The following is a 27,900-nucleotide window of genomic DNA, read 5'->3' on the forward strand; positions in this document are numbered from 1 at the left end:
AGATTCTGTCTCCTGAGATTCACATATCTCATTCAACCTTTATATTTTAAGGCAGAACTTCAGCAATGCATAGTTCCAACTCCTCTGATTCTGGACTTGGCCTTGAGCTGCACTTTAGTCTTGAAGGACCACAGCTACTGCAGCCTTCTTGCATTCTGAGATGGGGAACCCCACTTTTTCTGGCAAATATTGCCATTATCCAGTGGAAAGGTTAAAATCAGCCTTCCAAACCGGTCACTTCAAAAGGCTGTATTTCAAACTGTTTTTCTATTATTTCAAGTATTCACCAACAATGTTCAGCCAATATGCTTTCACTTGAGAGTGAAAGGAAAAGAGAAAGGAAACCCACAAAAATGTTTTTAAAAGACACGCCACTTGGATTTATGATTATCTCACATTTTTCTTCTTTTTAACTGTTCAGAATGCCTTTCACTGGACTGCCAAAATCAAATCTCTCTCTGGAGGCCCAGCAGTGTGAACAAAAGCGCTGAAATCAAAGAACTTCCAGGTCTGAATCTGTCAGAGACTGTGGTACTGGGGAAAGAAGTCATTTAACCTCTCTCCATCGGTTCCCACTTCTGTACAATGAGGAAAAAACTATGGAGGTACCTCTCCAGGGCACTGTGTGGATTGGCTAATTAAAGCTAATTAAGCCCCTGGAAAGAACTAGAAAATACTATGTAAGTGCCGAGTATTTATGGGCCACTAACAGTCACAAAACTCCTAAGGGACAAGATTCTGTGCAGACAGCACAATCTCTATTGGTGATTACTAATTACCCACTGCTTACAAAGAAAGCATCGGGTGTTCTGTAACAAGGCAGGGAAAAGAAATATCACACGATGTCATTCAACAACACCATCTTTATTCAAAAATATATATCTATGAGACATTTCAGAATATACTGCTGCCGCCAATGACAGCCTATACTTCTAAATAAAGTCCTAAATTAATATACAAATTTAAGCTTTAAAAATATTCTTTAAGAAAAAAACCAAAACAAAGAAGAATGAAGACTTTCTGAGGAATATGACCTAAAAGGAAAGGTCCTTTGAGGCCTATGGATGCCCTAAATAAAGAAAAAACACAAAAAAAACCCACCCACCCCACCCCACCAGATCACCTCATACATACAAGGAGAAGAAAGGTTCATTTAAATTAAACAAATGAAGTAATAAGCACACTTGGGGAGGATACGGGAGAATTAAGATTTAAAAAACAAAAGCATTTCATTAAAAAACAAAACAAAACAAAATAAAAAACCCAAAACTAACTTCCTCATAGGAAGTCCACTAGTAACAGGTGTTAGGAGGCCAACACATTCATTTACATAATTGCTACAGTTTCATTTTTTGCTCTTGCTGTAATAATTATGCACCAAGTGCTGGTCAAACTCAATCAGATAAAACATAGCAGTGGGTGAAATCCATCATGTTATAACATTTTCAGCTAGCTGATCAGAGCAAACATCTACTATACCCTTTTGATTCATGGCTAGTAAAATTTTGCTTCCTCGGTGAAAGCACAGAGAATGTCCAAGATGGGTCTGTTCCAAAGCAAGCTCACGCACAGGACTAAAGCAGCACACCATATGGGGAGGGGGCGCATGTGCAGAAACAGCGAAGACTAGAATTGATCTTGCAATTTTAGTAAAGTCACCTACTGCCCTATGGCCTCTGGGAAGAAAAACTTTATAGTTAGAGACTCATTAATTTAATAATGACAGGACAACAGGCAGTGTCAATAAGCAAACAACACACGGTCCATATTCAAATCCGAAAAACACCTTAAACGCTACTATGTTCTACACAGAGTTAAACTGAACACCTGCTAGACTTTTCGTCGTTCTCACTTCATGGCAGGCCGGACAGCTTCTTAAAGGAAAGCCTGCCACACGTTTAAAACACAGGCTATGTTTCAACATGTTTAACATGTAAAATTACAAGTAATTGGCTTTTTGGTAATCCTGAAAATAACAACTCAAAATAATGGAGATTCTGAAGCCCCCCCCACCCCCTTCACTGAATTCCTTTTTATAGCTTCTGGATTTCAGCCTCTGGGCTCTGACTCCTATTATACTCTTGGGGCAAATTTTTTTCTGCCCCTTCCAATGTCAAAAATAAGCCTGCCAAATCAGAATGATTTACAGTTAGCAGGCCTAAGCTTCACTAAAAGCAAGGTAAAAATCCTCTCTTAAGTACATTTTATAGTCATAATGTCAGCTGGCATGATAATGGAATTAAAACCCAAAATTAAAATCCCTGACTTCCCCCCTTCCTCTGCCCGAGATGAGCTATTCAGTAACCGCCGATCAGAGTACTCCTCCTCCCCCGGGCACAAGGACACGTGCAGTGGCCAGTGGCGTAAACGGACAAACATGCACAGAGTGTCGTGTTCGCAAGGGAGATATTCAAGTCTACTCACCATACTGTAGACATGCGCCCAGTGAAGTAAATGTTAGTGTGAGCCCTGCTCCCCAAAAGACATGGGTCGAAAAAGCAACACCTGTGCAGAGCCCAGACTCTTAGTAAGCCTTTAGCTTTTGGGGTCCGCCAGTACCATTTCTAACAATTGCCTTCACAACCGATTAGGGCCAAGAGATCAGGTTTTTAGGACGTTTTCTCTGACAGTGGGTGCCTGGGAAGGTTGTTTGTAGGAACCTGAAGCAAATAACTTATTTTTAACTCATGCTTGTGATCCCTGTTACCCTTGTTTCTGAACTGTGACTTTATGTTCCAGATCAGCGTTGAATCTTATTGCTAGATTCCCTAGTCTGCTTACAAAACAAACGCATCTCACCTCACCTTTGACTATACACCACTAGAAGTAAGGGAAAGGAAGGATGAGATGTGGCAAACTCTTTATGGCAAAGCTGCGTGATGGTTGTGCCTCCAACCTTCAGGGTGGATGGTAGCCCGGAAAGTCAATGACTCCAGAGCGGGTCCTTCAGTGGAGGCCTGTACTGAACTTGAACAGCCCAGCTCAAAAAGAGAAGCTGCTTTCATGACACAATGCTGTCATAAGCGACAAGATTCTTCCGAAAGCTTCCAGAAGTACACATGATTTTCATAACTTCTTGGGTGTAAAGAAAGAGCTAAGAATGGAAAACCGACAGGGGCATAAAACATGAAGTGGGAGAGTTTGTATTCCTTCCACATCTGAATCTAAACTGGACTCCACTCGCCACTGTTCTGAATTGTGCTCAACAAGAGAGGACGGAGAGGAGAATCAGAGTCTGTGGTTCTTTCTTGAGGCTGCGGGACCGGGATGAAGGAGGGACAGAACCAGGGGCCACAAGGTTATTTCCAACCATGACTTGCCCTCTTCTTTCTGCTGGTAGAGATGGGAATCTGGGGCATGACACCTGTCCTAGTCAGTTGAAAACAGGTCACCAGCAGAGGGCAGGGGGGCCAAGCCTCCTGTGACGTTGGGCAGCAATGAGAGGTCTGGCAAGCTCTGAATATGGGACTTCAGTTCCTTGCGGACCTGGGTTACCCGAGCAAGCTTCTGTTTATATTCCTAAGGAGACAAAGAGAAGACAATGCAGTTAAGTCTCTGTGTGCTGATGGTCAGGCTTAAGGAGCCAATACAGATACTCTCAGCTTTCTTGCTCTACATTCTCCCCACCAGACCGCCCCTCCCCTCCTTCAGCTAAACTACAATGTTCGGGTTCTCAAAAGGAAAAAAACTTGACATAAAAAAGGAAAGCAGAGTTCAATACTGGCAACAGTGAATTAAATGGTATTTAACTTTGCACTTGAGATTTGGAAGTAAAAGCAGTGACACTTCGTATTTGCATTCTCTTAATTGGTTCTTATCTATTTCAAAACACCTTACAAAATAAAATACAGACACTCAGGCTTTCCAGTTATCTTGAGGGCTCCACCTAGACATGCCTAGAAAAATCACTATAAAGCTATACTTTGTGTTCAACTGAGAGAGTAACCCAGATCTATCACCTATCACCAACAAGCACCACAGAAGCTCGAAATCCCCACTGCCACTACCTGCGTCCAGGACTTCATTTCACACCTGAGCAACTGCTGCAAGGCCTGGAGAAGGCCTTCTGGGAGGCCCCCCAAAACACGCCAGGCTTATCTTCCGGAAGCCCAGCTTTCATCAAGCTACTTCCTTGAGAAAGTGAAGCATGGCCCCACACTCACTCCATGACTGCTCAGAGCTCCAAATCTGCTAAGATTAGCTCCTGCGCAAATGTATTTCCCACAGCTTCCCAACCCCCTATGCACAGGCCACTGCCTGTTTGCGCCATTGGTTTGGGATTCCCCTCAAGCCTGGAGGGGGATCTTTCTTCTCCTAGTCTCAGTGAAGTTCTGCCTCCCCGTCTCTCCAGGAAAAGCTTTTCTCCTCATCCAGAAGACTGGTCCCCACCTCCACCCGTTCTGGAGCCCTCCTGCGCACTGAGATGCATCTGAGCCCCTAACAGGCTGCTCTGAGGTGCTCTCTTCATGCATGTTAGACTTCTATGCTCCTCTCAAATAGGACTTCCCTGATGACAGGAACTTGGTATACTATTTTCTGTCCTCCCAGCAAAAGGCACCCTTGGTAAATCTGTATGGAGTAACAACCCTGGGCCTTGTGAGGTCTGTTTATGGACCCCCCCTCCTCTCCCCGTGGGCTGGTTTTTTTTCCTCTAGCTGTGTCACCCTCCTCAGTCCTTCTGCAAAGACAGAACGTTCCTGAGGATGGATCCCTGCTGACTAAAGCCTCTCCTGCAGGAATGTAACAGAAAGCACTGGGCTATGAGTCAAAGACCTGGGTTAGTTTTGGCTCTGGCTCTAACTTGCTATGTGACTGTGGGTGTGGTCCCTCTCTTCCTTTGTCCTCACCTTCATCTGAAAATGAAGGAACTGGCCCACTCATAAGATTGTTCTTCAGGTTCTAGATTCCTTTGTACCAGATACCTTCTACACACTTAGAGAGACAGAGAGTTTGAGGGCATATGCTTAAACACTCCTGGGAAGAGTGGTAAGACAGGAAACAGGTTAAATGAAGAACACTTAGTTCAAGTTGTAAAGACAAAGTCCAAGAAAGGAGGGGGAGAAGAGATATGGAAGTATGGGCAGGGAGGCTCTGTGCCCACATTAGTGTGGGCAGTCAAGGCTTCCATCTGAAATGAGAGCTGCTCACACAAGCCATCAGATGAAGAGTCAGGGGAAGAAAGTAAGCTTTCCTGGCATCCCATTTCTTTCCTTTGTAGACTTAACACAACTAAAATAATGACTTATGTAAATTATAAATACTGACTCCCCCATTAAATTAGTGAGCTTCAGGAGGCTAAGACCGAACCCATCTGCTTTACCCATCATCCACCACGACCAGCAGTGCCCTGGAAACAGCAGGTGTCCAACAGCTGCCCAATATATTAATAATACATAAAACATAACATTACAAGCATACCACATTAAGTAATCAGCTTTCATTCTTGAAACTGAAAACTAATTTCAGATCTGAGGATCTAAAATGTCAAGGTTCCCTGCCCTTCCCTCTGCAAACATTTTTCTTCTTTGGTTTTATATACTTCAAGGGAAATTAACAGAGAAGACCAATTCTCTATTACTGAACATGAATTCGTTTAATGAGCTTCTCCTGAATTCTATGTACAAAAAGGATAAAATAGTCACTAAGCAGTTACCCCTTGCTCCCTGCCCAAATCCTCTGACCAAAGCTGACCGATGAAAGCCACCCTGACTTGGAGCCATCACTTCTGCAGCTACAGAGGACTTCAAGTGAAGGAATTCCTTAAGAACAGTCTGAAGATCATGAAGTCTCTAACAAGCAGCTCTGGGGTCAGAATCCAAGACTCTGCACTTCAGGGACCCTCACACTAACTTAGCAAGTCCATCTGAGTTTAAAAGGGAAGACAGGTGATCTCATTAGACACCACCTTAAGTTCAAATAATCCTCTCCTAGGCAATCTTTAAAAAAACAAAAACCATTTGTTCCTATTTGAAGGTAGGGAGGTTGGGAGGAGGTATCTCATCATGCTTAGGCTGCTATTATATTCTAAATATCATCAAAGAAACTTCATTTTAATTAAAGGAAACATGTTCCCCATTAAAGTCCTCTCTTTGGGCCACTCTGAAAGCTGACAGATCCCGTACACACCTCCTCATGCCACTGGATTACTCTTTCCATAGGGATCTCTACTTTCAGAGCAGGTGCATGAGCCTAGGACGAGGGCATCACTACAGAAAGGACGAAAGTAGGACTGTCAATGGAAAAAGATTAAAAAGCAGAGAGTTTACATTAGCAGTCAAAACAATGAAATACTACTTAGGTATAAATCTAACAAAATATGTACAAGACCCATATGAGGAAAGCTGTAAGACTCTGATACAAATAAGAACTAAATAAATGGGAGATATTCCATGTTCATGAACAGGAAGGCTCAATATTGTAAAGATGTCAGTTCTTCCCAACTTGATCTATAGATTCAATGCAGTCCCAATCAAAAGCACAGCAAAGGGGCGCCTGGGTGGCTCAGTCGTTAAGCATCTGCCTTCGGCTCAGGTCACGATCCCAGGGTCCTGGGATCGAGCCCCGTATCAGGCTCCCTGCTCAGTGGGAAGCCTGCTTCTCCCTCTCCCACTCCCCCTGCTTGTGTTCCCTCTCTTGCTGTGTCTCTGTCAAATAAATAAAATATTAAAAAAAAAAAAAAAGCATAACAAATTATTTTGTGAATACAAAGTGCTTCTAAAATTTATATGGTGGCAAAAAGACTCCAAATCGTCAATGCAATATTGAAAGAGAAGAAGAACAAAGTCTGACACTATTTGATTCCAAGACTTACTATGAAGCTACAGTAATCAAGACAATGTGATACTGCCCAGAGAATAGACAAATATCAATGCAACAGAACAGAGAGTCAAGAAATGCACCCACATAAATACGGTCAACTGATCTCTGACAAAGGAGCAAAGGCAATACAGTGGAGTATTTTCAACAAAAAAGTTGTTGGAACAAGTGGACACCCACATGCAAAAAAACAAATCTAGACACAGATCTTACACCCTTTACAAAAATTAACTCAAAATTATTCACAGACCTAAATGGAAAACACAAGACTATAAAACTCCTAGAGGACAGCAGAAGTAAATCTAGATGATCTTTGGTTTGGTGATGACTTTTAGGAGACGATACCAAAGGCCTGACCCATGAAGCTAAGCTAGATGGCGCTAAAATGAAAAATTTTCTGCTTTGCAAAAGACGCTGTCAACAGAATGAAAAGACAAGACACAGACTGGGAGAGAATGCTTGTAAAAGACAACATATGTTATCAGAGAAATGCAGACTAAAACGAGATACCACCACACATCTATTAGAATGGCCAAAATCCGGAACGCTGACACCACCAAATGCCGACAAGGATGTGGCGCAAGAGGAACTCTCATACCTGCTGGTGGGAATGCAAAATGGTACAAGTATTCTGGAAGACAAACAGTTTGGTGGTTTCTTTTTTTTTTTTTTTTAAAGATTTTTTATTTATTTATTTGACAGAGAGAGACACAGCGAGAGAGGGAACACAAGCAGGGGGAGTGGGAGAGGGAGAAGCAGGCTCCCTGCAGAGCAGGGAGCCCGATGCGGGACTTGATCCCAGGACCCTGGGATCATGACCTGAGCTGAAGGCAGTTGCTTAACCAACTGAGCCACCCAGGCACCCAGTTTGGTGGTTTCTTACAAAACTAAACATTCTCCTACCATAGGATCCAGCAATCATGCTCACTGGTGTTTATCCAAAGGAGTTAAAAACTTATGCCACACCAAAACCTACACTTAAATGTTTATAGCAACATTATTCATAACTGCCAAAACTTGGAAGCAACCAAGAAGCCCTTTAGTAGGTGAATGGATTAATAAACTTTGGTACATCCAAACAACAATTATGCAGCATTAAAAGGGAGGGGTCTATCAAGTCATGAAAAGACATGGAGAAATGTTAAATGCCTAGTACTAAGTGAAAGAAGCTAATCTGAGAAGGCCACATATTGTATGAGCCCAACTATATGACATTATGGAGAGGGCAAAACTATGGAGACAGGGGTTGCAGGGATGAATAGGCAGAGAACAGAGAATTTTTAGGGTAGTGAAAATACTATAATGATGGACACATGCCATCATACATTTGTCCAAACCCACAGAATGTACAACACCAAGAGTGAGCCCTACAGTATGGACACTGGGTGATTAGGACGTGTCAATGTAGGTTCATCAATGGTTAACAAATGCATCACACTGGTGGGGGAAGTTGGCAGTGGGGGAGCAAGGGGTATATGGGAAATCTCTGTACCTTCCTCTTATTTTGCTGTGTACCTAAAACTGCCTTAAAAAATATGCCAAGAGGTCTAAATGCATCAGCAAGGGTGACTCTGAATATCCAAATATAGGTGGAGATGCCTTGAAAACTGTTAAAACACGCAGCTGGCTTAGCTGAGACATCTGAATGACTTAGCTTAATGCTTTGAGGAGAAATGAGAAGGTTAAGAATTCATGGCAAGCTCTGATTAGATCAAACTGAATAGTAATAGTAATTTTTTAGTCCCCTAAATAGATCAGGTAGTAACAAACTCTGATCTCCCACCCTCCCCCTTTTTTTTAATAGATTGTCTTTTCCCAAATAAAGTCCTCTATAAACGTCACCATGGATGAACAAAAAAATTACGACTGAATCCGAACAGAACTATCCCCCCAACACAACTCCAGCTCTCACTTGCCTTCCACTTCTCCTGCTTCCAGGCTCCCCTGGTTGGGTGGTGGCACCTCCTCACTAGCTGCCTTTCCACAGTTTTTCTCTTTGGTTCTGGAAAGGTAGAGGAGACAGACCACGAAAACCCAAGAATCTTTCTTCTCAACCTACCAGTCTGTCTTCTAACAAAAGTTTGGTCCACAAGCTCTGCTGCTATAAGGTTACAAACCGTGCCCTCAGCAGAAATTCAGCTTCTTTTCATGGTATCACTAAAATCAACGTGATGAGACCCATTCAAAGTCTTCTGACTCATTTAAGTACACTACATCCCACAGCCTCTTTAGTACATCAAGTACCACTCAGCTAGAGAAATGATGTGGCAAGGTGGTCACATGCTCCTTGTTTAAAATACCGGACACTTGTGTGCAATAGAGGGCCAAGCCTTTACTCTAATACTCACGCTACCCTGCCTAGAACAGGAATGCGCAAGACTGGGACCTGCACAATTTCTATCAGTAGGCTGACAGGCTGCAGTGCTCCTGCTCATCGGCCTTCTCCCTCTCTCTTTCTTCCTCTCAATGATCACAATTCACTGTGGCTCCTTTCTGTACTCTTGTCTTCAGATACTTGCTGTTCCCCCACTACCTATCTTTAGCAAGAGGAGACAAGGCAAATCCAAGTGGTCCTGTGGCTCTTCCTTTCCTGCTCATGCATAATTTGTACCAGGGTGGTGGCAGAGGTGAGGGGCTGAGCTACCATTCGGCTGCATGCACCTACTGTAGCAGCAAACCCTACCTCTCCCACGAGAGACTGCAGGGAGCTGTGAAACACGTGAAGGTTCCATCAGACTTGCTGCTACTACCCTCTGAGTCAGGATCCTCGAGCGGAGGGGTAAGTGGGCACCTGTGATAAACTGCCTGGGTTTATTTGACTGCCAAGAAATGTTTAAAACGTAGAGGGTGAGGCCCAGTGTGCAGTTCTAAGATAATGCCTAGGATTTATGCTCCTGGCAAAGCTCTGGAATCCTGCCTCACACTCTCTGAACTTGCCACAGAAAATATGTCCAACACCCCCTGCTTCCTGCGAATCCAGCTGACACTGTGCGAACACAGACCATCATGGAGCACTAAGACAACCGGCTGCAAGGGAGCAAGGCTTCCACATTCTTTGCCTTTTTTGGTTAAGAGCAGTAGGCCAGGCCTGACATGCTGCAGATAAGCTCTGAGATAAGAGGGTTAGAAATGACAGGGACTGACATTGCGGTGACCTTTCTACGGGAATTTCATTTTCAAAACAAACAAATTTATAAGCTTCTCCTCTAACCAACTCCTATAAGAAATACTGATCAAAATGTAAACATTGTCAAATCTATTTTTTTCTGGCTAGGAAGTATTTATGTAAGAAAAATTATGTTAGGGGGCGCCTGGGTGGCTCAGTCGTTAAGCGTCTGCCTTCGGCTCAGGTCATGATCCCAGGGTCCTGGGATCGAGTCCCACATCGGGCTCCCTGCTCGGCAGGAAGCCTGCTTCTCCCTCTCCCACTCCCCCTGCTTGTGTTCCTGCTCTCGCTATATCTCTCTCTGTCAAATAAATAAATAAAATCTTTAAAAAAAAGAAAAATTATGTTAGAAAGAACATCATAGGCAGAGGCTTGATTTGATGAGACAAGATTTCCAGTATCAAGACCCATGTTTCCCTTTCTCTTGCCCTGTTGTGCTATAGGACATATGGTATATAAAAATCACCCACTGCTCAGCTACTCCCAATTAAGAGTCATAAAGGGTTATTATGCACGAAGCAGTTTATGAAGGGCCCTGTTTTAAAGGTGGCCTGCCAAACTGAATTTAAGTCAAAGAACTTAATCGCATGAAGACTGAGAGCCAAGCAGAAAGGGGAAGCTGACCCTCACCCTAAAATTATTTAACACCCCCAGTCAGCCCCCTTCATCCTGCCAGGAGGCTTATTACTTCTTGCCACTAAAGCTCAGAGGAGCTACACTTAGAAATCACAGCCTCTACTTAAACTACAATTAATTCACTTCTCTTTCTTTCATTTTTTAGGGAAAATATATAAATCTTCCAACTGAAAATAAGAATGCCACTTTTAACTTCTCTTCAAGAATCTATGAGGGAACAAAAAACCATAACTGATCTGCACCTCTCCCCCAGCCAGCTCTGTGCTCCCATGTGACTCAGTGGCAGCTGCAACATTTCAAAATGATACATTCTAGGGTGTCACAGCAGGGCCGGAGCTGCTGAGTAAGATACTGGGGAAGACAGAGGAAAAGGAGGAAGTTGTGCTCCAGCCCCAGTGCTCAGGGCCTCTCGGCTCCATTACTAAACCCGTAAGAAAGGTAAACACAAGGTATTTCCCAGAAGGGAAAATGACAAAATGGCTCCAATTAGAGGAATGTTCTCAGAGCGATCCAACCCATCCACTGTAGGAGTCAAACGGGAAGGGGCTTCGTACGCTTGGAATTGTACCACCAAGAATCTTCAGGATATTTCTTTCTTCCCAGCAGACCCTCTACACAAAAGGTTTAAGGGAGCTTCTGCTGCTGCAGCAAAAACTCCCTTCTGACAGGGATTTGCAGAAGCAAGAGAGGAATAAAAAGACAGTGTCTCCATATAATTATTTTCATAAAAATGAAACAAAAAATAAAGTCAATTTTAGGACTGGGCAAATTTTCCAACTTTAATGTAATCATAAAGCTAAATATTTACAACTTAACAGATGTCCATAAAATGCTTTAAAAAAAAAAGATTTATTTTGGGGCACCTGGGAGGCTCAGTCAGTTTAGTGTCCGACTCTTAATCTCAGCTCAGGTCTTGATCTCATAGTCATGAGTTTGAGCCCCACACTGGGCTCCACTTAAAAGAAAAAAAAGAGAGAGAGAGATTTATTTTAAAAATGCACCTGGGTCCTCCAAAAATGCTTACATTTATGCCATGGGTCCCCTCATCATAGAAAACCATGTAAAACCACGATACTAGTACAAGAAGAAGATTTACTATTTATAGTTAAGTATTTTTCTTAGGGGCACCTGGGTGGCTCAGTCAGTTAAGCGTTGGGCTTTTGATTTCAGCTCAGGTCATGATCTCAGGGTTGTGAGATTGAGCCCCACATCTGGCTCCAAGTGGAGCGTGGAGCTTGCTTAGGATTCTTTCTCTCCCTCTGCCCCTCCCCTCCATTCATGCCCTCTCTCTAAAAAATAAATTAAGTGTTTGGGTTTGTTTTTTTTTTTAAGTCAAATGTCAGAAATCTAAGTTTTATGCAAATAACAAAGCCCCCACAAACTGGCTTCCTTAACAACCATTTTCATGGAAAACCAGGTTACTGATGTTGTGCAGACAAACATGAGAGATGCAAGCCTTCCAATGGTTTCTTCTTCTGAGCCAAATGCTGACCGAGTCAAGCCTTCCTGGAGGGCAGCTAAGAAGCAAAGGGTAGAAAGGCAAAGGTAGTTTCCACACGGAATAATTTTAGGTGATATTTATTATAATTTTAAGCACTAACAGGTCTGCCTGGGGCAAGGCAGCCTGTAGGTTACTGCACTGCATCTGGACACAGTTTTCTCTAGAAGCAATAAAAAGACCAATTTCTTTCCATACGCAAAAAAAAAAAAAAAAAAAGGAGGGAAATAACATTTCCTGGCTCCTCCAAAAGACTAAGGGTATATCGCATCTCTCCCACCAGAAGGAGGTTGCTGTGATAGAAAATAAGGAGTCAGAAAATCCAAGTTCAAATCCTACTCTACCACTTGCCTGTGGTGCACCATACGACTTCACCTTGCTGAGCTAAGCGTCCTTACATTTAGGATGGGAATGGAAACCATGCCTGAACCATGGGGTGATGCCAGATCTGAACGAGACCAGGCACGTGCTAAACTGTTCAATGTGAATCAGCAGATCTGAGGGGGGAAAAGAACCACCACCACTCCCATGTTTATTGTGTTCTAAGCAGTCCTTATCTTCCTGATCCACATGTTAAGAAACGGCATGCAGAAATGAAGAAAAAGTGTTAGTGGGATATAAAGATCCATCCTCCTACAAGCCATCTGAGTATGTCCTGAAAATTTAGCACCTTTACTAGAAGTTGGTTTGAGCAAATGAAAGAGCCTCCGGGGGTGCCTGGGTGGCTCAGTCGGTTAAGCATCTGACTTTGGCTCAGGTCATGATCTTGGGGGTCCTGGGATTGAGCCCCACATTGCGCTGCTCCACGCTCAGCAGAGAGTCTGCTTCTCCCTCTCCTCCTCCCTGTGCTCTAATAAATAAATAAAATCTTAAAAAAAAAAAAAAAAAGGAGCCTCCAACCTTCAAGACCATGGAAGTCATAGATTTTTGTAACTAGGTAATACCACAGTCCAGTCCCATCAATCTGAAGGCCAAGAAACTGGAAAAAAATGTGTCTAAGCAGTAAAGCCTAGATCTCATGGGAGCATCACCAATGTGAAAGGAATCCCCCCGTCAAAGATGTAGCCTGACCTAGCCTAGAGATGAACTGAGCTGCAACTGTACCTGCCACCTGAGATCAAGACATTGTGCCAAGCATTAGGATAGGGTTGGGGATGAGAGAGTGTCAATGCAGACAGCATTTTATGGTCTGGTCAGGGAAATAACAAAATCATCCATAAACAGAATAACAAATCATGTGGTGCTCTGAAGGAAAAAGACAGGGAGAAAGGACAGTATTTATGGGGGGAGGAGAGGAGAAACCTGGTTTTGTGGGGTGGAGATGGAGGTGGGGTCTCAGGGAAATACCATTTGACATGGGATATAAATGATGAAACAGGAATCAACAAAGGTAGAGTTAACCAGAGGGAAGGAAAGGGGGGAGAGTGCGCTCAGGGGGAGCAGCACATGGAGAGCCAGAGACAGAAAAGGCCAGCAGAGACAAAATGCAATGGAACGTGTTAAGAGAGATGGCTGATGAGGTCAGCAGGGGCCAGCCATGGAGTGGGGCACGGAACATGTGGCGGGAACAGGCAAGGATTTGGGCTTATATTCCAGGAGCCCGGGGAAGCCATTTAAATGTTTATACAGGGGAATGACCTGCTCAGAGCTACCTTTTGAAAAAAATCACAGGGCTGCCATGTGAAGAATGAGTTACAGGGCACAGGAACAAATGCAGGGAGGTCTGCAAAGAGGCTACTACAGGTGAGCAGGGGAGAAGTGGTGCCAGTGGGGGCTACGGTGGTGGGTATGGAGACGAGAGGAAGAGAAGGGGACAGATTCAAGAAAAACTGGGATGAAAATCACAAGGGCTTGCTGACCACTCCGATGGGGCAGTCGGGCAACGAGAGGCTGTCTGGCAGAGGTGTGGCACAGGGGCTGAAGGAAAGGCTGAGACAAAAGGAGGCTGAACTGACCCATCTGGGAGGTGGGACGAACAGGGAGTAATAGTAGATAAGCTCTGGCGTCCGCTCTTGACGAATGGCAATGCCATTCTCCCAGACAGGGAAAGAGAAGGAAAGGTTAGAAGAAGAGGACGGTCTGTTTTGGCCATATGACATTTGAGGTGTCTATGGAAATAAGATATATGGGTCTGAAGGGTCTGGGGTAAAGATCTAGATTTAAGCCATCAGCATGCAGGTGATAGCTGAAGCCACTTTGAGTGTGTCACAAAAGGACAGAATGAGAAAAAGGCTAAAGGAATACCAACATTTACAGGGTGGGGATGGAGAAAAGCTTACTAAGAACACACACAAAAATAAGACTAACAGAAACCAGAGAAGAAGAACACATAAAGGTAATGCATAGTAGTAAGCACTATAGAGAGGGCCAAAAAGAGCAAAGGAAACAAAAGACGGGCGGGGGGGGGGAGGGCGGTGCAGATATGTATCTTGACGTTTGAGTCTAGACCAGTAGTGGGGGATTCTGAAGACAGCCACTTCAGTAGAATGTAGATATGCATGCCAAGCTGCAGTGGGTTCAGAAGTAAAGGCAGCGATGGAAAATGGGGTAGTTAAAAGGGACAGTGGGAGTGTGCTCATGTGAATGTTGTTGTTCTATTTAATATTAGAGAGGCAAAGCATGCTACCTGCGGAGAAGGCCACCTGTAGCCAGTCTACTGGAGAATTCTTCCACAGAAAGGAAAATAAAGTGCCCCTGAAGGCCCCATATGATAAGGAAAGGCAGACCCTAACAGCTTCAGGTTAGACAAGTGTTCGAGCCCGTTTGCCCCAGGTGAGGGTAACATTGCTGTTTTATAAATGACAAACCACACCAAAGATAAAAAGCTGCAAGGACCACTGGCCTCAACAGAGAAAGCCTGGAATGGGGACTACAGATCCTCATCACTGAATCATAACTGGGTAAATGATATCCATGGGAATAACTCCTAGCAAGTCTATGCCTCACAGAACAGAAACACGATGGGCAAAATTAAAGGACCCAGAAAAGCACCAAATACATCATACCAGACATTTTGAAGGAAAAGTGGACTGAGTCCATTAATCACTATCCAAACCCCAAGAATGCTCAGAAGGCTGCTGATGAATTTTTGTTGAGTTTAAAATTGCAAAGTTACTCTAAGTTCTCCAAGTACCTAATGAACGGATTAAGCAAGAGAGTTGCCCACACTTTTTCCTAAAGATGTTTAAAGAATCTGAATAAGGGAGAAAACAAATTATGGAGGCTTGCAAAGTCATAATGACAGCTGGTACCTTCACCTCTTCACAGGAAGCACGCCACACCTTTGGGAGCTCATGGGCTTCGTTTGCAAAGGTTTCATTCTAACTCCTGATTACAACCACAAACACTTTTTGCTGTAATCATAGGAAAAGACTTTCTAATCTTAATTCAAGCCCTATTATCTTATAGAGATAAAAACAAAAGTCAGAAATGGAACTTCCAAGATTGCAAAGTATGACATAATCCAATTTTACTTTCTACAAAAATTGCAACTTGAAGTGGGTGAAGGCCTACCTTACCAGTAGCAGGAACATTCCTAAATACTAAAATAGATCTCTGCTCAAAATGACATGTATCCATTGGGTCAGACATTTAGACACTAGAGCTCAAATTTCTGTAACGTGAACCTGCTCTCAAAACGATGCTCACTCAAGTCAGTGTTATAATAAGAAGTAGCTGCTATTTCCCACAGCTGTTTCAAATGTAAATATAACTTAAAACCCAGAAGAGAGCCCCATTTGTCTAATTAAACTATTCAATGCTCATTTCCTCACATAACAATGATTAATCCTTAACTTGGGGATGGATATCTGTATGTCCTATCTGTCTATCTCTAAAGCTCTATGAAGTGCCAAACTGCCGAAGATGCTTTGGAAGAGCAAGAACTCCTAAGTCAGAAATGCACACTAGTGGCAAAGACACTGAAATATATATAAACTTCAACATACTTAAAGACAAGCAGGCATCTACACATACACAGAGAATCCGTTTTCTAGACTGACAGGAAGGAAATAATGAAATACTGGAAGTTAGCCCAAAGTAAAAAAAAAAAACCCACATAAATACTCAATAAAAATAATCATTGATTATCCAACTACAGGTGTTCAAGCAACCATTTAAAATGTTTTACATAGGTTTCTGTTAATAAGGGAAAATGACACATAAAGTTAAAAAAAAAAGCATGACAGAAAATTGTCTACGTATTATGATCACTTTAATTTTAAAACTGTAGGAAAAAGGACGCCGGGATGGCTCAGTTGGTTGAGCATCCGGCTCGTGGTCTTGGCTTGGGTCATGGTGTCAGGGTTGTGGGACTGGGCCCTGTGTTGGGCTCCACACTTGACTCAGAGTCTGCTTGGCCCTCTCCCTCTGCTCCTCCCCTGGCTTACTCTCTTTTTGTCTCTCAAATAAATACATACAATCTTTTTTTTTTTTAATAAATAAAACTGAAGAAAAAATAAAGGAAACATACCAAAATCAAAAGTTCTCTGGGTAATGAGATTATAATTTTTTATACTTATTTTCTAAGTTTCCCTGTGATGTGTTTGTAATCATTAAAACAGAAATAAAGAACTATTAGTTGAATAAGAATGAATGTTTTGGCAGGCAAGCAGTGACAAGGGGCCCAGATGCTGTTTTGACTTCACATGTATATGTACTTTATAAATATGAAAAATTAGTGCTACACACACCAGCTAAAACTCAGTGGAACTATTCTGGAAAACAGGAAGAATCGCCAAAAGCTGGGATATAAAAATATGGAAATGATGTTATGACTCTATGTATGGAATTCTAGCTGGGAGAGCTTTGAAATCATGTCACTTCTTTAATGTGAAGTCTCAAATGTTGGCAAACCATGCCCTTAGGTCACCAAGTATGTGAAATACATTATAATAATAATGTGGCATTTCCCCCCCTGGGATGAAAAGAGATAAACAAATACCAAAGTTTTGGGTTTTTTTTTCTTTTTTTTTCCTGTTTTTTTTATTCTTATGTTAATCCCCATACATTACATCATTAGTTTTAGATGTAGTGTTCCATGATTCATTGTTTGTGTGTAACACCCAGTGCTCCATGCAGAATGTGCCCTCCTCAATACCCACCACCAGGCTAACCCATCCTCCCACCCCCCTCCCCTCTAGAACCCTCAGTTTGTTTTTCAGAGTCCATCGTCTCTCATAATACCAAAGTTTTTACACTGTAACATAAAAAAAATACACACGAGCACCCACCCACCCCCACACATATGCCCATGTGCACGTGCGCACACACATACATACACACACACACACACACACACCCTCACAGATAAAAGCTCCGGCTACAAATCTAACCTGAGTGTAAGGGTTGGCAGCAACTGAAAAGAATGGAAGGACTTCAAGGACACAGTCTCTAAACTCCAAATTACTTGCAGAACCACACAGTTGAAGACAAGTCTCCACTTACTGGAAGGAAACTTTGTAGGGGGAGGCTCCCATATCAAAGCAGGGGTGAAAAAGCAAGGGGCAAGGCACGAGCTGCTGTGTGGGGAAGGATGTGAGTTCAAACCCTCCATGGGGTCACTTGAGCAGTGTTAAGCAGACTGACCTTTTCAACAAGGGCTGGATCAGCCCATGGTGCTGATAGCATTGCTACTCTAGGGAGGAAAAGAATTATCTGCTAAGGAAGGGCAGTGAGTGTAGAGGACTGTGAGCAGGTGGGGCCAGGCTAGGCAGGGCTGTGAGAGGCAGTCTAGGCAGGGTCCCTAAGCTCCCAGGGGAACAATGCAGATGATGACCAGAGTCAGGAGATTAGGGCTCTGGTTCTCACTGACTTCCTCCTCGACCTTGACTGCTCATAGACACTCTGAGCTTTGTTTTCTCATCTAAAATGAGGATTGGATCACCTGCTCCCATCTGTCCTTACTGGAATGGACAATGAGATACTGGCTTTGAACATCATGGGAAAAAGAAGAATTTACTCCAAAGTGGACAAAAAATGGAGCTCTCTATCTCCACCTATTGCCTATCCCATTATTGAAATAATGCTTTTAACCATCTGCACCCTGCAGTGAGGGGGCCGATGCTGCCAAAAACAACAGACGGCCATCAGTTTGGTTTAGTACCTTCTCAGCTACAGCCAAAGAATTTCTCAAGTTGTTATACCCAAACTGCAAACAGAAATATGAAGAGTCACAAGGCAATGTTAGATCCTGGGCCATTTCCCCCTTCAGCTGTCTGAAGTAGAAGGCTCTACTCCTGAGTATTCATTATGGCCAAGGGGGAGGTGCCAAGCTGGGGAGAAACAGTAGCAGCCCCAAGTTCAATGGTCCAATCACCCCCACGCCCTCTAGAGCATGCACAGTCATAGCCAGGAGGGGATTTAGAACGTCAGTGGCAGAGTTGGCTCTCTCAAACCTTAGAAAGGTCTTCTCAGAGGCCACTCTGAAATGCTTCATGCAACTATTTTAATCCCCCTACACAGATGGCATTTTTCTAAAACAAGGTTCTTGGGGATTGTTGAAATGATTCAACTTTGGCTACTCTTCTGTGTAGGATGTCTTCCGGCTGTTGACCTGATGGAATCAAATTTAAAATAAACAAAACAACAACAAAGGAAAACACAAACCTGGCGGAAAGTTACCAGATGTCTGCCTTGGATTCTATTCCTGGTCTGTGGCAAACTCCCTTCTCTGGGTCTGATTTCTTCACCAATTCAGAAGTCAGACTCCATGATGTCTAAGGTTCCGTCCAGCTCAATAATCCTGTTAACGACTTACTCAGACATCCAGGCCTCAACGTGCCACTTCATTTTGAGTGAAGAGTGAAGCTGGCTATCATAGCTGTGCCTTGGTGGCTTTGCTGAGCACACATGCATCTGTACACACGCCTTGTAAACATGGGGGTACACATACCTACTAAAAGGTGGCACACACCACTGCCCTCTCCTGTGGTCCCTGACACGCGTGGTACCTAAACAGGGCCTTTGCAATGTCAAATGCACCAGTAAGTGGGCCTCTAGCATACTTTTTAAAATTCTGCAGCAGAAATTTTAAAAGATCTACATAAATAGAAAGCAATCTTGTGTTCATGGATTGGAAGACTTAAGACTGTTAAAATGAGGGCGCCTGGGTGGCTCAGTCGTTAAGCGTCTGCCTTCGGCTCAGGTCATGATCCCAGGGTCCTGGGATCGAGTCCCATATCGGGCTCCCTGCTCCGCGGGAGGCCTGCTTCTCCCTCTCCTACTCCCCCTGCTTGTGTTCCTGCTCTCACTATGTCTCTCTCTGTCAAATAAATAAATAAATAAAATCTTAAAAAAAAAAAAAAAAAAGTGTTAAAATGGCCATAGTTCCCAAAGCAATCTAGAGATTCAGTGCAACTCCTATGAAAGTTCCAATGACCTTTTTTTTGTTTTTTTGCAGAAATGACAACCAAACACCATGATGTGAATGAAAATAACTGATATGTTATGGTCGTAAAACAGCGAGTACCTGCTCCTTTTTAATTTTTTTTCTCCAATGTTTGTACAAATAGATCTGTATTCCCTCCCTCCCTCCATCCCTTCCCCTTCCCCTCCACATGCCCTGATCACTCAGATGAACATACCCACATCATGCTTTCTCCAAACTGACAAGACAGGAACTCTATCCATCCCATTCTGACATGGCTTATGAGCTTCTAACAGACAACTGGGGTAATAGTCATCTCTGTCTACCAGAAACAAACCTTCCCTTTGCTCTAAGAACTGCAGTTTGGAGGCTTTTCTGGTACCTTTGGCCTCACCTTTTTGAATTAACCTTCTTCTGTACCCTCCACACTTCTTAACCACCTCCAGGCTACCATTTATGCTTCCTTCCACATGCCCTCTTTCCCGTTTCTAGGTTTTCTCATGTTCGTGACAAAAGCATTGCAAATAGATTTGAAGCAGCCCCCTTCTAACCCTGCCTGGAGTTTAAAGGAAAGGTGGTAGGCCAATGTCACCATAACATCCAGAAACAGAAGCAAAAAACAAAAGAACAGGTAAAAAACAAAACCCTATCATCTCAAAAAGAATCATGATTCTACTTAAAGGGGGAAAAAAGCACAAATGAGAAACCCATAGGAGCTTCTATCAAAAAGTCACCTTTTTACCACAAATTAAATCAGATTTGTCAAACCACTTTTCATGTAACCTAAAAAAAAAAAAAGTCCTCTTTATAGAAAATTGACTGATGAAATTTCATGCACAGAACAAATGTTTATTGAGAAACAATTACATTCCTGGCACTGCAAGAGCCCAAAACCACCTAGGCTAGCAGACTTCAGAAGACCTGCTGAAGGGTATTACTGGGTTCAGAAACTGCCCACGTGTTTAATAAAAACAAACTTCTAGCCAAATTAGTGTTATTATTAACATGTTAATCTTCTCGTCTATTTCAAGTCAGACACAGTGAGCCAGGGTGTTCACTTACTTCTTTTTAACTCTCTGGTTCCTGCTGTTTCTCCCCCAACAGAATGTAAGCTCCTTGAGGGAAGACAGCACATCTTGCTCATTTTGGACATAATTCTGACTGGCACAGGCTGTGCTGACTTTATTCATGAATAAATAAGCAGCTCCTTAAAGAGTACAGAGCCTGGTTCCCATTGGAGGACTGTAGCACTTCCCTCCCACCCCTTCTGTTTTTTTGTCTTTCTTCACACATTTGTCTGCTCCAGACTGGCTTTCCCATTTATCAACATATTTCTCTTCTCCAATTGCAATTTCCTTTTACAAAAAGCCTTTACTGCCTTCCAGGAGGTTTGGATTTGACCTTAAGCCACAATCAGAGTGGCCAACTGCCTCCTTAATCTACATTATGTACAATCCCCCTGGTTTGGTTTTATGTTCACCAATGCTGTTTATGCCACAATGACTTCCTTGAGGGCAGAAACACAATCTCCCTCTGCGGGCCGTAACTGCCCCCTCCGATATGACAGCATCTGAATCACCCTTGGCTCCAAATCACCACATTCCCTACCCCAAAGCTTAGGAGCCACCCAGAAATCTAACATAAGATTCTTAAGTGAAAGACAAAAAGGTATGCTTATTACACGAAGGAAGAGATGAACTTAAAAAAAGGGGGTAGGGGGGACTCATGTGTTAACAAATTAGAACTTTGGGAAGAAAACAGGCTCTCAGGTAAATCATGACATTTCCAGAGTTCTAAGATTTCCATGTTCATACATTAAAGGTAATGAAAGGATTAAAAAATAAAAGCAGATTTCATTTACATTCTGATATGGCGATTTTAAAACAAGGACTACCAGTGTTAAATAAGTGAATGTTAAAAAGATAAGTATACTTGATGCACAGCCCTCATCAATAAACAACTGTGAGGATTTAGAATAATTCATATTGGTAACGCATCATCTTTCAAGTGGCATATACTTTTCAAGTTTTGCCATCACCATAAGGGTATGGTGGAGTAAGACCAGTCTGTTCCGGAACGTGAGAGAAAAATCATGAATTCTAGAGAGCAGGCATTTTTTAGCAAACATGGATAAAGAAAAAACTAAAGCCAGCTCTCAACATCTTACATTGTATCTAGTCTTTTGATTTTTTAAATAAGCAAATTTAGCTTCATTTTTACAGTGAATGGTTTTGTTCAAGTGGCTAAGCGACATGGTTTGAGAAAAGAAAGGACCTTCAGCTCAGAATCTGTACTTTCCAGCAATGGGAGTCTCCTGTTCTGATTCTTAAGCAATGGAATCCCAGTATCCAAATGAGCAGAGGAATTTGGGCTGGAAAGCTACAGAACAGACCCAAATCTCTGATCCATCTCTCTGCTTAATGACCTTTCACGGCATCTCACAAACCACTGGTTCTACAGAAACCAGAATGATCCCCCAAGAAACATAGGGAGCCAAGTTCAACTGTGAGGGAGGGAAATAAACAAAGAGTTAATCCACTCTACCAACCCAATCTCCTTCTCAAAGACTCTGTCCTCTATGGTAGCTTGCCACGTTCCACCCAACAACAGCTGCTCATGATAATCAATGTCTGACAGATCAGAGAAAGCCCTTAATGTGTCGCCAAGGGGCAGTTCAACAGATGGCATGGTGACTTACAACCAGAATCATTAATTACACTCTCTTATTAGTCCCGGGGCACAGTGCTGAAAATGCTTCCTCAGTGAAAGATGAGCATTTCAGATAAATGACTGTCTGGTACTGCCTGTGAAACTCCCTTTAGGATTTCTGGTCAGTGTCGATTTCTAAATCTAAGCCATACTACTCTCACAACCGTTTCCCATCTTCTACTTCCAGGATGGCTTATGAAGTTCCCCCAACCACTACCCAGCCCTGCTCCCGTCATCCCTGCAGGTAAGGATAGGGTCAAAAGTGCCCATCATTCTTTGCCCACCTCAAGTCAGCAACTGTGTGGAAAGGCAAACACGATAATCTCAGCCTCAGGACTAGCTCGCCGTTTCCCCTTCCTCTGTGTCAGAGAACATGTTTCTTGAGTGCTGGCGTGGAGGGGGACTATCCCCTCCCTCCCTTACCTACTCCAGTGCTTCCTGTGATATTTAACTGATTCTCCGACTCAAAACTGTCTTCACCCCTTCACCGCTAGCAGCTTGGGGCAAGCCAAGGTTCCCAAACGTCCACACCACTGGCTGTGTTATGCAAGCACGGATGTTAAACCACCATGTACTTATTGAAGAAGCCAGATCAATGCACGGCAAGGAACTAGTTCTGAAGCCCCTCCCCAAGGGCATTCAGACTAATGCCAACTCAGGGTAGAAAGGAGTTCCTTCTCAACAGTTTGAGAACTGGACTCCATAAAACATTACTGTGACATTTTAGAACTGATTGCAGACAGAGCTTAGAGGCAGACTCCTTACTGGCCTTAACCATGGATATAAGTCAGAAATAAATCTCAATATAATCTAAAAGAAAGGCAATTTTAAGTATTTTCCAAATACTACCAAATACACATGCTTCAGTTCTGTCAACCACCTGTTCTTTTTGTACCTCAATCTACAATTTTTTTTTTTTTTTTAATGTGAGTTCAAACTGAAGTAATATTAAGCTCCTAAATGCTTTAAGGTTTCATTGTTTCTTGCATTCCGGTTTGTTCTTTCTTGGACACACAAAAACATGACTTCAATTTTCAACTCGGTTCAAATGATTACAGTATCTGATGGATGTTCTCATCTCATTAGTTTTTAAAAGACAAAAAAATGTGTTAACGAAAGCATAAAGATACCTCCTACTTTGGACTATAGGAAAGGAAACGGGCAGTCTGGGTCTGCCTTGCCATGTACTCACTTCTAGTTTTTTCTCCTTTTCTGACAAAACATCTTTCTGGTTCTGCGTGTACTCCACCAGCATCCGAGCCAGCTGGCGCCGGTCTTCCAGTTCTGCCGCCAGGCGCCCGTTATATTCTGCTAGTAACAGACATGCTTCATCTACTGTTTTTGAAAGACGTTCAGCTGCCTCTTTGTCTATGTACAAATGAGACCAAAAAACAGAGACAATATAGAAATCACACAGCCATGATTGCAAACATTTCTGGGGGAGGTTAACAGTTTCTCTCCCAATGTACAGAGTCCAAGAATAAGCCAGAACCTATAGACAAACAATGGACTGGCTGACAGAGAAATCCAAAGAACTCACTCCTGTTAACAAGACAGGACATCTCTGAATTACCTGACATGAGGCAACTGTACAAGGAGGGGAATCTTGCAAAGGTTTTCTAAATGCCTATTCCTGCAAAAGCTCTACAAATAAAACAGAGATATTTAAGGTCATACATGAAATAATTTTTCCTTGCCTCTGAAAATTTCGAAAGCGCTTTCATATTATTTTGTTAAGTATTTTTTGCACATTCTTCTGAAATACAAAAGCAAGCACTCGTTTCTTGGGTGTGGAAACTAAGACCAAATAAAAGCTATAAGGCTGGTTTGATACCATGTGGTTAGCGGAGGAGTTGGGACTCAAAACCATTTCTATAAAATGGACCTGATAGGATTCTACCCCTTGTATACCATGCAAGCCTTGAACCTGGGCAGGAGCTCTCTTCTTCCATTCAGCAAAATACAGGGACTGATAAGAACAGACGTTCTTTCTAATTCTTTAAACGTGACCCACAGTAAGAAACACATTTTATGCAAACACACAGAAAGAAATGAAAATTTCATAAAGCAATACTTATCCTTACTATGTGTGAAGTATTCCATCTTCTATTCTTTTTTTTTTTTTAATTTTGGTCATTACCTACCAGACCGATTTCACATCCAATTAATGGGCTATAACTCACTGTTTGAGAAAAAACTGTGCTGAAGTATCAAAGTATAAGAAAGGATATCCTTGGAAAGAGGAGCTGAACAAGGCTCAACATTAGGAAATGAGAGGGAGTGACAAAAGGATGAGCTGTATTAGAAAAGAACTGATAAAATTAATTTCATGTGGGTCTGGTGAAATTGGAGCTCTAATATGCATACAGCATTTTTAAAAAGGCCTTTAAGGGTCAAAAGAATAGATCACTGCCTTGAAACCAAGAGCAAGGGCATCCCACTCCCTCTTGCTCATGCCAAGATTCTGCTGCTGTGACTGTCCCTTGTGACTGTTCCCCACACCTTTCAACTTCTTTTTCTTCCTCCGCCAGCACTATCATCAGCATACGAACATGCTGTTCTACCTTCTGTCCACATGTCACTCTCTAGCTACTGCCCCATTTCCCTGTCTCCTTTACAGAACTCCTCAGGAGAGCTGATCATTCTCCTCATACCCACCTCCTCTCCTACCACTGTCACTTAACCCACCTCAGTCAGACTGCTAGGCCCCAAACCTTCCAATTAACTGAACAAATATGTGGGCTCCTATTATGCCCAACACCATTCTAGGCTCTCAGAGCAACAGGGAACACAAAGGACAAAAACTCTCTGCCCCAAGGAGTTTATATTCTCAGGTAAGAAGAGAAACAATATACCACATTTTACTTGCTTATCAGCCGAAGATCAGAATTCTAGAGAAAAAAAGCCAGAGGAGAAAGCATGGGGCATTCAGAAGGAGAAATAACACTTTTAAATGTGGTGGTCAGGGTAAGCTTCACTGAGGTGGTATGTAAACCAAGGCCTGGAAAAAGTGGGAGAACAAGCCACGTAAATGTGACTATCCAGGGAAGATCATCCCAAGCAGCGGGAACAGCAAGTACAAAGTCCTAGAAGAGGAGAGTGCCTGGCAAGGAGCCCATATAACTGGAGTGCTCTGAGCAGAAGGGACATGGTCCAACTTCCATTTGAACAGATCACTCCGGTTACTCTAGGTATGTGGAGAAGAGAGTGATGGCTGGGGGTGGGAGATAAGGAGGAAGCAGGGAAACCGAAGAGGAAACGCTTACAATAATCCCAGTGAAGATGTTGGTGACTTGCACCAGGTAGTAGCAGTGGAAGTGGTGACAATATCAGATACTGGGGTCAGACACTGGTTTTGGTCTGATCAACAGGAATGAGGAGGGGGTCATTTGCTGATAAGGGGAAGACTGTGAGAGCAATGAATTTTGGAGAGAAGATGACAAGTTTGGTTTGAGATAGGTCAAGTTTGAAATGGTTTTTGAGACAGTCAACTAGTAACACTAAGCAGAAGGCTGGATGTATGGGTCTCAAGTTCAAGTGACAAGTCAACACTAGAGACATAAATTAGGGAATTACTAGTCTAAAAATTATTTAAAGTCATCAAATTGGATAAGAGGAACTGTCAGTGAAACTAACTAGAAAAGAGCGCTAAATACTCAACATGAAGAGGTAACAGAGGGGTGAAGAAACCAGAGAAGGAAACTAAAAAGCCAGAGCCAGAGGAAGGAGAGAAAAGCGAGGATAGAGTCCTACTTTCCTGTTGCTGCTGCAACAAATTTACCACCAATTCAGTGGCTGAAAATAACACAAACGTATTATCTTAGTATTTATTATCATGGCCTCTTCCTCCATCTTCAAAATGCATCTCTCCAAAGACTGTTTCCAGGGTCCTATCTCCTTCTCTGACTACTGCCCTCTGGCCTCCCTCTCAGAAGGACTCTGTGACCAGATGGGGCCCACCTGAATCATCCAGGATACTCCTCCCCACCTCAAGATCCTTAACTTCATCCATCTGTAAGGTCCCTTCCGCCATGTAAGATCACGTATTCACAGGTTCTGGGGATTAGGACAAGGATGTCTGGGTGGGCCAGGGGTATTATTATTCTGCCTACTGCACCAAATCAGAAGAAATGACCAACTGGGCCAAATGTTACTAAGATCAAGTTACGATGACCACAAGTAAAGACTGGGCAAAAATTCACCACTGAATTAGCAACATGGAAGTCATCAACAACACTGATAAGAGCAGCTTCAGTAAAGTGGAACCAAAAGAGAATGGGAAGAGGGGAAAGGGAGACAAATGAGCACAGGCAATTATTTAGAATGCTGTATTACAAAGAACAGAGAAATAAGGCAGTATATGGGTCAAGAAAAATAGTGTTTCCCACGTGGGAAAAAAGTACATGTTTTTATGCTGTGCAGAATGAGCCAGTAGAGGGAAAAAATGGACGATTACTGGAGCAATGTTCTTGAATAGCGAGAAGGAACAGGACTAACAAACAGGTAGGGGGCTGGTTTAGAAAACAGCATGTTCGGAGCACCTGGCTCGCTCAGTCGGTTAAGCGTCTGCCTTTGGCTTGGGTCATCATCCCAGCGCCCTGGGATCAAGCCCACACCTCGAGCAGGGAACCTGCTTCTCCCTCTCCCTCTGCCTGTCTGCCTACTTGTGATCTCTTTCTCTCTCTCTGTCAAATAAATAAAATCTTAAAAAAAAAAAAAATGACATGTTCACCCACAGAAGTAGGAAGAAAAATCAGCTTATATGTGTTATTTGTTTTCCCAGCCACACTCAGCTGTGCAGGTCCAGGAAAGAACAGAGGAAAAGTTGGATTTAGATATGGTGGCTGAGAGGGGGAAATGAGTTGTTATTAAATGAGTATAAAGTTTTAGTTTAGTCAAGAGTTCTGGAAATTGGTTGTGCACTGTGAATGTACTTAGTGCTTCTAAAGTGTACACTTAAAAATGGTAAATTAGGTGTATTTTATTGCAATTAAAAATGAAAATTAATTTTTTATTAATTTAAAAAAAGTGGGGTGCTTGTGTGGCTCAGTCGGTTAACCCACCTCAGTCACTTCCGACCTCAGGATCATGGGATCGAGCCTTACGTCGGGCTCAGCAGGGAATCTGCTTGAAATTCTCTCTCCCTCTTCCTCTGCCCCCCACCCCGAACCCTTCCCCTGCACTCACTCTCTCTCACACAAATAAATAAATAGATCTTAAAAAAAAAAAAAAAGGGCCATGAGATATGAGACCTTTAGGGCAGGGAAAACAGGTAAATAAAATCACATACATTGCTAGCTTTATGTTAATTTGCTCCCAATTTTTACAGACTATGATTCTGATAGTAAGAATAAATGAGTTGATCATTATAATAACCTCAAAAGTTGGACTTAGCCAAGAGAAGAGTTGGGTTTTGCCAGAAGACTACAGTGAAGAGGAAAGAGAAAAACAGAGACTGAGGATGTATGTAAGGAAGTGATTATAAAGACTCCATGCTAAGTAGAGAAGAAAGTAAGGCTGGAGGGGAGTGGAGGCTGAGAAAAGGTGGAAGGATTAACAGACTGTTAGATCTAGTAGGGTCCAACTGCTGGAGCTGGGGAAGTAGGAGTGAGCCCAAACGCCGCCTGTAGGATTTAGACAGCCTCCATGTTGTGTCCTGCAGCTAAGCATGCTCCTGACCTGAAGTCTTTACTCAGACTGTACCCTCTG

The 27,900-nt window shown here is 42.8% G+C and overlaps 1 protein-coding gene across 1 annotated transcript in view; it reads right to left on the reverse strand.

Moving 5' to 3' along the window:
* Positions 1–845: 845 nt before the first annotated feature.
* RPRD1B (regulation of nuclear pre-mRNA domain containing 1B) overlaps positions 846–27,900 on the reverse strand; it is a 51,815-nt gene continuing 24,760 nt past the window's right edge. Inside the window, exons 6-7 of the mRNA XM_081832809.1 lie at positions 23,384–23,559; positions 846–3,519 (exon numbers count right to left, since the gene is read on the reverse strand). Coding sequence (XP_081688935.1) covers positions 3,370–3,519; positions 23,384–23,559 — 326 coding nt within the window. The 3' untranslated portion in view covers positions 846–3,369. The remainder of the gene's footprint in view (positions 3,520–23,383; positions 23,560–27,900) is intronic.

This window comes from Leptonychotes weddellii, chromosome 10, assembly GCF_054177405.1.
Source record: "Leptonychotes weddellii isolate Sample4059 chromosome 10, ASM5417740v2, whole genome shotgun sequence".
In the NCBI taxonomy this organism is placed as follows: domain Eukaryota; kingdom Metazoa; phylum Chordata; class Mammalia; order Carnivora; family Phocidae; genus Leptonychotes; species Leptonychotes weddellii.